The sequence below is a fragment of the Cupressus sempervirens genome, chromosome 9 (genome assembly GCF_028749045.1).
Source record: "Cupressus sempervirens isolate cs-2001-9-10 chromosome 9, ASM2874904v1, whole genome shotgun sequence".
Taxonomy (NCBI): domain Eukaryota; kingdom Viridiplantae; phylum Streptophyta; class Pinopsida; order Cupressales; family Cupressaceae; genus Cupressus; species Cupressus sempervirens.
Genome location: NC_143126.1, coordinates 148,576,845 through 148,590,070, shown reverse-complemented (window position 1 = coordinate 148,590,070; position 13,226 = coordinate 148,576,845). Strand labels below are relative to the sequence as shown.

The 13,226-nt window shown below is 37.0% G+C and overlaps 1 protein-coding gene across 1 annotated transcript in view; it reads left to right on the top strand.

The window, feature by feature from the left end:
* The window catches only part of PHYLLO (2-oxoglutarate decarboxylase/hydro-lyase/magnesium ion-binding protein), a 327,122-nt gene that overhangs the window by 161,131 nt on the left and 152,765 nt on the right, over positions 1-13,226 (top strand). The window contains exon 15 of the mRNA XM_089799357.1: positions 4,390-4,692. Within this exon, the coding sequence (XP_089655483.1) occupies positions 4,390-4,692 (303 nt within the window). The remainder of the gene's footprint in view (positions 1-4,389; positions 4,693-13,226) is intronic.

Here is a 13,226-nt window from a genome sequence, read left to right as displayed (position 1 = left end):
TTTTTTAGCTCATCCTCATAAAGCTTCCTCACATCTATGTAGTCATGTATGGATTTAGAAAGTCTAGTTTCTATTTCCTCTATCTTGGCTTCATTCATAAAAGTGTTTCAATGCCTTAGAAATCTCTGTGCCAGAGGTGCCATGTAGGGTCCATACAATCATGTTACCTTGTTCAATACTTTGTACATCCATTAATTTTAGCTTATTGGAGGAAGGAGCCATACACCAAACTGCGAGAGATTTTGTGTCAATGTTGAAACCAGTTTCTCTCTACAATCCATCTGCACCAAATGGCTCATATGAAATGGCATTTTCCTACATCCTCAGGCACCAATAGCATGCCACTCCTCTGTACAAGATCCCTAGCCTCCTTTAGAGTCATTACATCACTTTCAGGATCATAGGCCTATAGCTTCTCTACCAGTTCCAACTTCTGCTCATCAGATTCTCCTGATTTCATCTTTAATACAAGCTCACTCTGTTTTATTTTGTACAGGAAGCTCTTGAATTTAGTAGATTTGATGAATTCATCATCTTCCAGGAACCATTGGGCTTGGATAATCCTATCATCCAGCCTTGCTGCTGCTAATTCTAAATCAGTGAGTGTACCCTCAGCTGCATTAATACAATTTTGGAGATAATTTTATCTTAAATTTGCAAAATACTGACTATTGCTTGGTAAAATCTGCAATGTCCTATGTTTCACCTTTGCAGGGATATGGACAATCTTCTGTCTTTTGTTTCCCTTTGTAACCCATGATGTTGAGGGACATCATCTTCTTCTTCTATTTCTAAAGTTACATCAAGTTCAGGGCTGTTTGGGCATACCCTATGTTTTTCTCCCATTGGGCCTTCTGGCATCTTAGCCATAATCTCAGCATGGTCTGTAACCATCTTCCTGATCCTCTGAGGATAGGGAATATCCATGTAAAATCCCAAAAACTGGGGATCTATTCTCTTCAATTCATTTTCGACCCTTAAAACATCATCTAGCTTTGCTAGCCTATCAGCTGCCTCACCCTCTGCAACTATATTTGGAATAACTTCCTCATGTGGCAATTCCTTGGTGCTAGGCAAGACATAAATTCTCATCTCTTTCAGAGATTCTCATCCAATTATCAGGATCATACATCCTATAAGGGTCGGTTGACAAATTGTAGTGGTGGAGGAAAGTATGGATCTGGTCAAGGGCTTGTTTCCCAAATGTAAAATCCCCAATCCTAAAACATCTTCACAAGAAAATGCCCATATGCACTTTGGGTCCCAAATACTCCCTATTGACCATAAAAAATTGCCAAATAAATTCAATTATACCTAATCTAGGAGGGATAAACTTTGGCAATATATGGGATAAACTCTCATCAAAGAAAAGTTTGGGAATAACAAAATGTCCCCCCAATTATGATCTAATCATTTATTCTCAAGAAGCAGGGCAGGCCTCAAAAGGCTCTTTAAAATCTCAGGTGCCCTAAAGTAACCTGGATCTAGCATCTTCATTATTGCAACAGTAAAATTATTGAAAAAATGAGATAGAATCAGAAAAATGATAGTTATTGTCCCATACCCGTGTCCACAACTGAACTGGTAGAACTCCATTTGCATCAAAAGTGTGATCAATGAAATCAAAGCTTATATATCCTACATTCTTGTAGAGGATCAGGTGCATCAACATTGAATAATGATGGAAAGTGAAATCTTTTAGCTCCCCACTTTGAGCCCTGGCAATATTTTCTTTCATCACCTCCAGAATGTAATTAACATAATCGTACTCCCCACCATGGTAGGAGTCTTGTACATCTCTAGCAATTATGAATTCAGCTCCATAAACCATATCATTCCCATCCAGGCCAACCACCTTGTGGACACCATAAACTGTTTTCACAAAATAATTTTTAAACTTGTACAATGGCATCATTTTTTTTACCTTCTTAGAGTAATCACCCACTTCTTTTAAATCCATGGGAATATGTTATAGCATAGATTTCCAAGTATAAGCCTTGGTATTTGCCTCAAATTTTCTCTGGAAATCCTTTAAATCTACAGGCTGGCCCATAGCTCCACCCAGTCCAAAAGCCTCAATAAATGATTCCCGGTCAAGAGTGTAGAGGATGGTTCCATCTTTCCTATGAAAGGATTTAGTGGCCAGGTTGTAGCAACGAAAAAGAGCTTTCATCAAATCTACATCTACAAAGACTTCTGGAAAAATCAACTTGGCTAAATTCTTCTTCCACGGGTTACACACAAGAATTTTCTTCTCCCTGTTATAATAGAAATACTTGAAAAGCTCCGAACCAACAACAGGGCATACAACATCTCTGCAAAGGGCATATGGATCGATAAAGGCTTGATCATTTGCAGCATTAGCATTAGAAGAACTAGGGAATAGTTTTGTCCATTCCTCTACAAATCTATTTGGTTTCTTCTGTTTGGTTTTCCCTCCTTTAGAAGTTGAAGTTTTTGCAGCTCTCATGTTTGATGCTTGAATTTCTTCCACCTCTTTATCAGACATCTTGACAATATGCTAGCAAACACTAGATATGGAAACCGTTCTGAAAACTCTGAAATGATAATCTATATTGCGCTGGAAGCTCTGAAAATGCTCAAATTCTCTTTCTTTGCAAATGGCGAATTGTAATTGTAAAGTAGGAAAATCTTTACCACTTAATGTAGGCAAATCAACATTCACTTTGCATTGATTTTAACATGCTTGAAACATAATATCAACTTACACTGTCAACTCAGGGGAGCATCGCCATTACTGTCCAACTATGCACCTTTTGTACTGTGCTTAAATCTCATTGGTCGAGAAGTTCATTGTTGCTTCCGGCTCAGAAAAGTGACTTATGTCAAAATAAGGCCTATGATGCTACGATCATGACTAATGAAAAGACCTCTCATAGTATCTTACAATTGAAGAAACAGTCTCTCGATATTACAAAACCCTTTGGAAAACCCTAGTTGACCAATCGGAAACCATGGCAAAACTCTCCTACGATCTTACAATTCCTTGATTGTCGTGGCATCAGTGCCGACTTTTCCTTCTTCTACAATCTCCCGGCAAACAACTTCATTGAACTGGCGTAGCATCTTACCTTGACTTTTTTCATCATTCTATCCTATGATCGCGGTCACCTTGATTATTTCATAACATCTCTGGTTACCCTTCAAACTTCTACGATATTATGATAAACTGCTAACTCTTTCTACCGTAGCATCACGGGCTTTACAATTTTCATTTGCGATCCTATGATCACGGCTTGCTTGTAACATCGAAACACATTCTTTATTTGTTGAGATCCTACAATGAGCCATTTATTGTAAGGTCGGAGACCACCACATGCCACTCAAAATAGTATAAAATTCTTTTTGGGTCTCATTGATCCGACTAAGCATACATCTGGTATTCGTACCACAATTTGGCCAACCAGGAAAATGACACCTGTCTAACAATGCACCATCACTATTTAGCTATCTTCAATCTCCTTACAATCTTACGACCATAAATATCCCATAGCATCGCAACAACCAAATATTTCCTTTACGATTTTAAGATGTCTGCTGCTTCGTAACATTGTAACACCTCCTTTCATTGTTCCCGATGCCACGATAACCTCCTTTGTCATAATATCGGAGATCACTGAAAAGAAAGCCAATCAAACTATGATACGATCATACGACACAAAGGAAATCATATGATCAAAAAGACAAACTTTATTGTCCACGATACCATGACAAAACGTTTATCTTAAGACTGGGACATTGAAAACTCCTCCTTGTGATACTCCACTATCCTTTAATTGTAACATCATAGAAGATGATGTAAAACACAAAATGAAATCCCGATCAAGGAGAGGGACCTAAGCTCAAATTTTATGAAGATTTTGCAATGTGGGATAAATTTGAAACCCTAGGGCACTAAACTTTACACTTGGGACAAGAATGCAAAATAATTGGATCAGGGCAAAACATGCTAGGGTTTCCTCTACAAATGAAAACAAAATATATAACCCGAACAATTACAACATTAATTCAGTATTTTCACCATAAATTTTGAAATTTAAGCTTAGTGAAAATAGGAGCTATCAGATGGTTCATACAATCTTCAGCTTATCTTTGTTTTGATCTATTTTTTCAGTTCACTACAAGCTTATACATACTAACTTATGACTCCATGTTTTTGGTAGCTATATAGAAAATTATTAGTGTGCTTTCATGCTTATCATTAAGCTTTCAAGTTCTTGCATTGGCATAAAGCAATTGTTTGAGGGCAATAATTGGTGGTCTATAACCAATTGGAAATAGAGATGAGATTTGATTGGTGTAAGCTTTCAGTCTTAACAAAGAAAGATGAAAAGTTTTGTTAACATTGACATATTAATAAATTTGCAGGTTGGGTGGGAGATTTCTTTCCAGTTGAATGCAGAGCCTTCATTGACTGAGCCATATGTATCTCGGATGGTGTCTCAATCATTATGCCCAAGTTCAGTATTTTTTCTAGGCAACAGCATGGCTATTCGTGATGCAGACATGTATGGATTGGGCTGGTCAAAACTTCCAATAAATTTTTTGCATGACATGGTTGACCCTCAACTCCCCTTTTTAGGGATAAAAGTTGCTGGTAACCGTGGAGCAAGTGGAATTGATGGAGTGTTGAGTACAGCCATGGGCTATTCTGCAGGCAGCAATCGAAGAGTATGTATGAAAGTTAATATTTAGTTTTACTGTACAGAAATGTCCAGTTCCTAATGTTGATGGTTTTGAAAACAATAAAGCTTCTATGTTAAATTGAATGCAGAATTGCTTTTTATAATATGGTATTAGTCTCGGAACAAATCTTTGTGTATCATTTGTTCTAATGTGTTATAAAACAAACGGGTAGCAGCTACATTTATTTCTATGAAGAAAATAACCCTTGTCTACTCACATTCCAGTATCCACCTCTATCTTTTCATTCCAAATACTACTAAACTTGTGATGCATGGTACATTACCTTCCTTTTGATGTTTCTATGATGGGTTTGTCATTGGAAAGACATCTATAGTAGGATAGTCAAGATTAACAGCAATAGAAGTGGATGACTGCATAAGATTCAGTTCAGGCACAGCAAGCTTGATAATAATTTGTTCAAAAAGGTAGAATGTTTCGGAGTTGTTATTTTATGTGATCCTCTCTCTATCAAGAACCAATTTTCTGTAAAATATGAGAGAAATATGGGTATTCCTTCCCATATCTTTTGTGATGTTTAGTCATTCACAAGTACAAATCTGTCCAGAAAAGTCAAACCGAGGCTTACGAACAATTTTTCTTGAAGAATGTATTCGTTCAAATTTTAGATCGAGAAACCTTTTATTCTCTTATGGTCTTTTTAGTTTACATTTTTTATCCATGATATGTACCTTGGGCTGTATGGCATACTATTGGCCAACTCTGTACTGGCAGAAATAAGTAGTTGAAGCTCTACAAGCACTCCCTACAATGATACAACAAATGAACCCAGAGGACAGACAAAACCAAGTGCTAGATGATGACAGGAGTATAGCACAAAGAGCGCCCACCCATAAAATTGATAGACCTACATGCCCTACCTTTTGGAGGGATGAACATGAAGATGATATTGCTGAAGAAGGAGAGGCAACATTTACAAACCATCTTATGGAAGCGAATGTTGAATGTGAATTGATTACACCAGAGGTTAGGGAACACCTAAGTTTTGACAGATTTCTAAGTCAAAGGAGAGAGCATTACAAGAAAAGGCGAGATTGAAGACCGAGAGATCAAAATAAATATCTAAACCATGCTAACAACAGATTCACATTACCTATGTTTGGTGGAGTGGGAAGGTTACAACTTAGTCTTGGATTCACAAGCTAAAAACTTTCTTGAATCTTCGACCCATGGCAAAGGCGAATGATTTTATGTCTTCTAGTTCCAATAAGTTACGTAAAAATTTATATGATGAATTTGATAGACATGCAAATTTGAATTTGGAAAACAATTTGACAGCCTTGGGCAATGTTTTGTCTACATCATTCTTAGGGTTTTCACAGAGGTTATGAGAGTGACCTTAGGTATTGATACTCAAGATATTAGAGTCATGAATGGAGATTTCCTAAACACTTTTGATATTTATGACAACAGTTATGAAACATTGCATCCACAAGAGTTAGCGGCACAGTGTAATGTCCCCATTTTTAGCAGGTTCCTGCACTTGGCTTGGTCAGTTCATCATCGCAACCCTTATGAGCAGACAATGGGATTTGAGGGTCTCAATTGTGCGGTTATATGCTTTCAAGCAGCCTATGGTTTGTTTTGGCTCCATTTAAAGGACTCACTATTTATAGTAAGTCAGCAGTTGGTTCCAATGAGCTCATTGAGTTAGAGGAGTTGAGTGATGCTCTTAGTTTTTATTTCAGGCTTTTGATTTGGGCTCCAAGAATATTGGAGGGAGCGTCTATTTATAGTAAGTCACCCCGTCCAATTCATTCATCGTCTTTCTTCATCAAAAACACTCTGGTGTTGTCAGATTTTGATTTCGATGCTTCTTCAATCATTTTTACAAGATGGGTGAATTATTATTATTCATCTAAATATGTTGAGGTTGTTATTTTGTCGGTATTGTTTATTGGCCACTTGAGTGTCATAGCTTGTTGGAATTGGGTTGAAAAGTTTTAAATCTTGAGCACAAAAAACAATGGCCTTGCGTGTAAGAATTTAATGATATGGTTGAAAAGGTCATTTTTGGGAGCCAAAAGAAATTCATAAAAATATATTATGTGGCACTTTAATATATTTAATGTTATAAAATGATGTTGTGTTAAGAAATCTTCTTAATTAGAGTTACATTTGGGAAACTAGTGCTATCTAGAGATTATAAAAATGAGCCCATTTGATGAAAAAAGCATCCAATTGAATATTTATTTTCTTTTTCAGGTATTGGTGACATATTCTAAGATTCTGATTTTTATGCCCTTGCTGAAGTATAAGGGTTATAATTCTGAGAATTATTATTGTTTTCTTGTAGTTGTGTTTACTATGGTTGGAAGAAGTTAATGGTGACTGTTCACATCTCTACTATGGCATATTGTTTATGAGAAGTTGCAGTTTGTGGCCTTGGTGGAGTTTAACAAATCGTTGTGATTATATTCTATCTACATTTAAAAGTTGGAAAGTGTCTCTGTTCACAATTGGGCTGTTGTGCATCATTGGAGGCAGTGTTGAGAGTTGTATGTGCTTGGAGATCACCCCTATATAATCCACCTCCATTTACCATCAGCCTACATGCAAGTGCGAATGTTTTTAAGGGGCTATGGCTGCAAGTTTAGGGTCTACATTTCATAAATTCAGGCATCTGGCCATCTACTGGGCATCCATGTGCAGACAAAGGGCCTACATTACAATATTTTAGGGCTACAGTCAATAATACAGGGCCAACATTGACTGTTGCAAGTTCTGACTTAGGGGAAGGGTTGCCTTTCATTCATTGAAGACAATATATTGTTGAAGTTGCATTGGGCTCAGGTTCTTTGAATAAATTTAGTTTGAGCAATTTCAATTTATATCTTCAACAAATGATGTGAACAATGGAATTGCTAGCAAGGGTTTACATTATTTATATGTCATGGTGATGGTAGAATAAATTGCAATTAAAAATCAATGGCACCCTAGTTGTTTATTGTTTGGAAGGATTTTTACCATTCAATATTGTTCTACAAGTTCGGACATTTTAAACTAGTGCATATTGTATTCCAATGAATTGTGTACATGATATCATAAGTTGTCTGTTAATTGTTTGATAAAATGTCAAATCATCCATTTGATTAAAGAAATCGGTGAAGTTAGAATTGTTCAAGTTGTAGCTAGATTAAGGTCTTTATAGTGGTATCAAATGGTTTCCTGCCATTCTATGGGGTAGGAAAAAATTTATTATTTTAGATTTGCTGTTGTATTTGGAGTGACCATCACTCTTGCATTTTCTAGTTATGGACAAACATGGGAGAACCAATAGTTTTGGGAGTTGGCAGATGAAAGATCCCTGATGGATCTCTGCTGCAAATCTGCTGTAGATTTATTTATTTTTTTTTTTTTTCCTGTTTATTAATGTTTTCTTGTAGAACTAGACGGAAATGCAAAAGAGTTTGTTTTTTTTTTGTGTTTTTGATGATTATTCCACATAGAAATGAGAAGTAACAAATGGCAAGAAAAGAGTCTGAAAATAAATAACAATATGCAGCAAAGTCAGAGTTGATACAAATCGTACTAGGCAGATCTCTGAATTAAAGAGCCAAATAAAAGATCCAATACATTTCCTCTAACAATGACGCCACAACTGGCTGATGAAAATGGGCTGATAAGATGCAAGATTCTGCTGCTGAGTAATCGATTTTTCTATGTATCCAAGTGCTGCAAATGACAGAGTACGGCTGCAAGTACGGCTGCTAGAATTCACCTTCCATACGCCAAAGAACATGCCCAACAAAACAAACTGTAGGCCCAAGCTGAAGTGGCGTCTACCTTCCTCCTGAATACTGTTGAAACTACTGACAAACCAATACCCAATGCTGCTGAGGGCTACATCCCAGCCAGCAATTACCCTGGGGTTTGCGTCTCAAAATGCAAATCGCTCAAGCAGAGCAAATCTGAAAAGAAGTGTTTGAAAAATATGCATAATCATGAGAAATGCCGCCCATCTCCTTATAACCCCTTGCAAAGCAATTTGAACCCTAAAGTGACCCCCAATTGGTGTTGGCTATAAAAATGAATTAAATCTTATTTTAAAGTGACCATGTCACTAGAAAATGACCTTTTCCACCATAGTAATAAATCTGCTCACCGAATTGCCCTGAGACCAAAGAGGAAGATTTAGAGAATTTCAAGACCTTTCCAACGAGCTATCATAACATGGGATACACATCCAGATGAGGCCAAAATTCCCTTATTACTCCAAAATGGCTATTAACTTAGCCTTATTTAAATATTAAACGCTAACTTAGGAAATATTAAAAATATAACCCAAATAGCCACAAATTGCCCAACTGACATCACAAACCATAAAATCATCCTGTCACCTGTCTGTGACTGAAGTCGGAAATCAAGGATCCACTGGCAGTCTCATCCCTAAAATCTAGGGATGCTCCTAAAATTTAGGAAACAAGCCCTATCCCTCTGAAACTGAATCCAAAGGGTCATCTCATGGAAACCCAGCCCTGGGCATGATCATACCTCCTAAAAAGTAGGAATGAACCCCATAAATGTAGGAACTGCCTCCTTAAAACAAGGAACGTCACCCAACTGATCAATACCCACCAGAAAACTAAGTCCCCAACACTGAATAACCATACTGGGTCTCTATCCAACCTTGTCAGCCTACAAGACCCCATAATAAGCTGACTCACATGTCTCTGTTAGACTGAGCTAGAGTGGGGACATGACTACAGAGTAGATGTTGTGAGGTTTTCACACCATTGCCCCAAAATTTTGGGGATGCCCTTTTTTTCGATTGCCTTGGCAAGTTTTTCGGAGTTGTCCAAAAGTTTTCGATTTGAAAATTTTACACCTTGGATGCCTTCAGGCCAGGAGGGATGTGGTTGGATTTGTTTTTTCACCTGATGTTAACTTGATTTTCCGTAACATGTAATTTTATCCTTAGGCCAAACAAATTTCAAAAACAACATTTTTTTGATGGTTAGAACAATATTTGACAGGATAAATTTGCAAAAAAATTTGGACTTACACGGATTTTGAAAATTGGAAATAATTGTATAGACTTTACCATTTTCAAAATGAAATTTTTTAGATTTAATTTTTTTGGAAAATTTTAATTTTTTTATGGTGAAAAAGGAAATTTCGTGATAGTGAAATTAAAATTGAAAAATCGATTTTGAATGCCAAAGAAATGATTTGTTTTGGTTAAAAATTAAAATTGCATTGCAAAATTGAAAGTGGATTAAATTGCAAAATCTCATTAAATTGGTTGAAATATTGCTTAGGAGATTTTTAAATGTTGAAAGAAGTTGGTAAATTAAAATTGAAAATCGATTTTAGCTTGCGAAATTCAATTTTAATGATATTTTAATTGCTAAAACATTTTTAAATAAAAATTTTGGCATCTCCAAGGCTTTCCTAATTTTATTTTGCAATTTTAGATCAAAACCGGCAATTAAATGGGCTAATTTCACTTTGAGCTAAGTAATTTTAGCATGGCATTTAAATCTAGGCCTTTAATAAAGGGCTAATTTAATTTTGCTCTCCTCCAGGGCAAGTTGGCCAGCTTAGAAGGACAAGGAAATTTTTGTATAAGAGGGGCTCCCCCCTCTCTCATCTCCTCATTCCACCTTCCTCCTCATGTGTTGAGCGATATTTCTCTAGAAGGGCAGCTTGCAAACTTAGGTGATTTATTTTTTCCTTGCTTGTGGCATTTTTCTTTTTCTATCTTTGGTGAATTTTTGCCCTAGGTCAGATTTTGGAGCAGATTTGAAATTTTCTTGCTTAGGCGATTTTTCTTGGGGTTGGATTTTCTTTCCAAGGGTTGCGATTTCAATTTTCAGATTTGGACGATTTTTGTTGGTAAAGAGGCTATGTGATCTAAGGGTTTGATTTTGGAAAATGTGGGCGATTTCAAGTCAAAAATTTTGATTTTTGCTAGGGCATCATTATTTGCAAGGAGGCTTGAAATGTCCGAGATCTGATCTGAATTTGAAGAGAGCCCGATTATTGGTAAAGACAAAATTAAGGTAAAATTCTATTCATTTTAGAGCTGAAGATTGGTTTAAAGGCGGATTATATTCCTTGTTCTTGCTTGGTTCGTTTCCCTTATATTCTTCTTGCATTCATCATCCACCACTTCATCATTCCATTGATAGGTTGAAGTTTGGAGAGATAAGTGTAGATTTCATAATAGGACAATTGGAGAGGCAGAAATAAGCTAGACCACCCTAGGTTGAAGTTGGGAGATATAAGTGTAGTCCATCTTAAGGTAACGAAGAGTTAGAAATAAGTGGTAGTCCCACCTCTAGGTTGAAGATTGGAGATTGATAAGTGTAGAGATAGGACTTGGCGAGGTAGAAATAAGCTAGATTCCATCGATAGAAAGAAGGTTGGAGATCGATAAGTGTAGTCCATATCATTTAGAACAAAGGGGCAGAAATAAGTGTTTAGGATGTTAGATGTCAGTGCAAGCAAGAACCCAAAGGGAATGAATACTAAAAAAGACAAGGAAGACATGATGCCTAAGACCACCTTCTTCTTGAAAGTGAGGTGAATAAGTGATACCAATATCGGTACAGTGAACATGATGCAATTAAAGGATAGATTGAAGGAAGGGCAATCTCCAATGGCAAAGAAAATCTACAAAAGTGGAATTGTACCGCGGCGGTCTTCCCTCCTACTTTGTCTTGTCTAGAAATGGTTATGGAGTGTGCATCCCGGTTTGATATTGTTACCAAGTCCATCATTTTTGATGGAGGGAAGAGAGTGTTAACCAACATCGGCGGACAAATGGTCAAAGAAACATTTAATATCCCCTAGTATAAGGGCATGATAGTGATAATAATGGACCAGGCAACTAAGTTATTTCAGGATAACCAAGAGGCTTACTTCTTTCATCTAAAGCCGAATTGGTTACACAAAGGCAAAAAGGGAGCTACCAGATCATCAAGACTCACCATGTCGGATTTCAAATCAGAGTATGGTGATCTCATTGTGCTTCTCAGTCGGATCATGGGCTTAGCTCAAGGTATGCAACTTGAAAACTTGATGTATTATTTTATTGATAAAATTGAGAATGGAAAGAGAAAGTTTGATTGGGCTAGGATTATAAGCAAGAATTTAGAGTTGCAACTTAGGATCGTGTAAAATCAAAAGCAATTCTATGCGGGGTCCTACCTCTTTTATTTGATTTAGAGGCAGTGAAAATTGAAAAGTGAATCTCAAGGAAGAGTGAATTTCAAGGAAGAGCGAATTTGGAGGAAGTGGTTTGAAAATATTTGGGGCTAGAGACCAAAGGGATAATTCAAGTGGACAAGAGGAGAACGCCAATGAGACAAAATTTGGATCAAAATTGGATAAGTTGGGGAAGGTTGCCATCAAGAAGAAACATTTGGGCACCCTTGCCTCCCTCAATGCCTTTATCAAATACACGAAAGAATATGAGAAAGATCATGAGAAACTGCAAGCAGTGAGCAACATGATGAATTCAATTGAGCTCAAGATGAAACATACACTTTGCCCTCCCATGAAGGAAGTCAATGACAAGCTAGCCAAGTTCATTGCTTTGGCTAAATAGATGAAAGAAAGCGGTAGAACTATATTAGAAGATCATTTGATGTAAGCCCAAGTGGCAAATTCTCCTTCTTCTTGGGTAGGATAGGTGTTTGATTTTGATTGGCTACCATTTTGGTGCCTTCTCAGTGGTTGCTACTTTTCCTTTTTTCATTGGTCTACTGATGAGGTGGCATCCTCTCATTGGCTGATGGGGTGGCAACCCTAATTAGGGTTTATATGATCCAATCTAGATCGTTGGTTTTGCCTCTTAATCTGTACCATTGGTTGTAATTTTTGGCCTCTATATAAGGTCATTTGCTCTCATTTGTAAAGGGTCAAAGAAAATTGTTTTTAAGATAATGCCAAAATCGCTTTTCTTTCTCATTATTGTGACTTGCATGGTGATTAAGAACATTTGATGTTATTGCATGGTTTCAATTTCCAATAGTTAGAATTAGATTTCCTTTGAAGTTGTTAAAGTAGATTTTATTTCAAGAAGTTGTTAAGTAAGAGTAAGAGTAGATGGATAGTTGCATGGTGATATTAGTGGATGTTTGATAGGGATCTATAACTAGGCCACTAGCATCCTAGCGGCTTGTTAGGAAGCTTTGTGTGGTAAACAAGTCCTTTTCCCTTGAATCATTGCATCTATGGAGGTAGAGCCGCTAGTTAGCTTTCATTAGATTCGATCCCTGTCCATTTGCTAATCTTTCCATTCATAGGAGTAGGAGTAGAGCAGTGAGTAGTTTAGTATTTGGAGCTTTGAGGAAGGAAGTAAGGAGAAGCATCATTGGTAGACACTCCACCATCACCGCCACCATCAACATCATCTGGCATTCATACAAAATCATCACCATCATCCCAAAACCCAAGTCATCCTTGAATGAACAACATAAGGCCACCTACATGATTACCAACAAATCACATCGATAACTGAGTTAGTATCCACAGGTGTAAGGAACAATGGA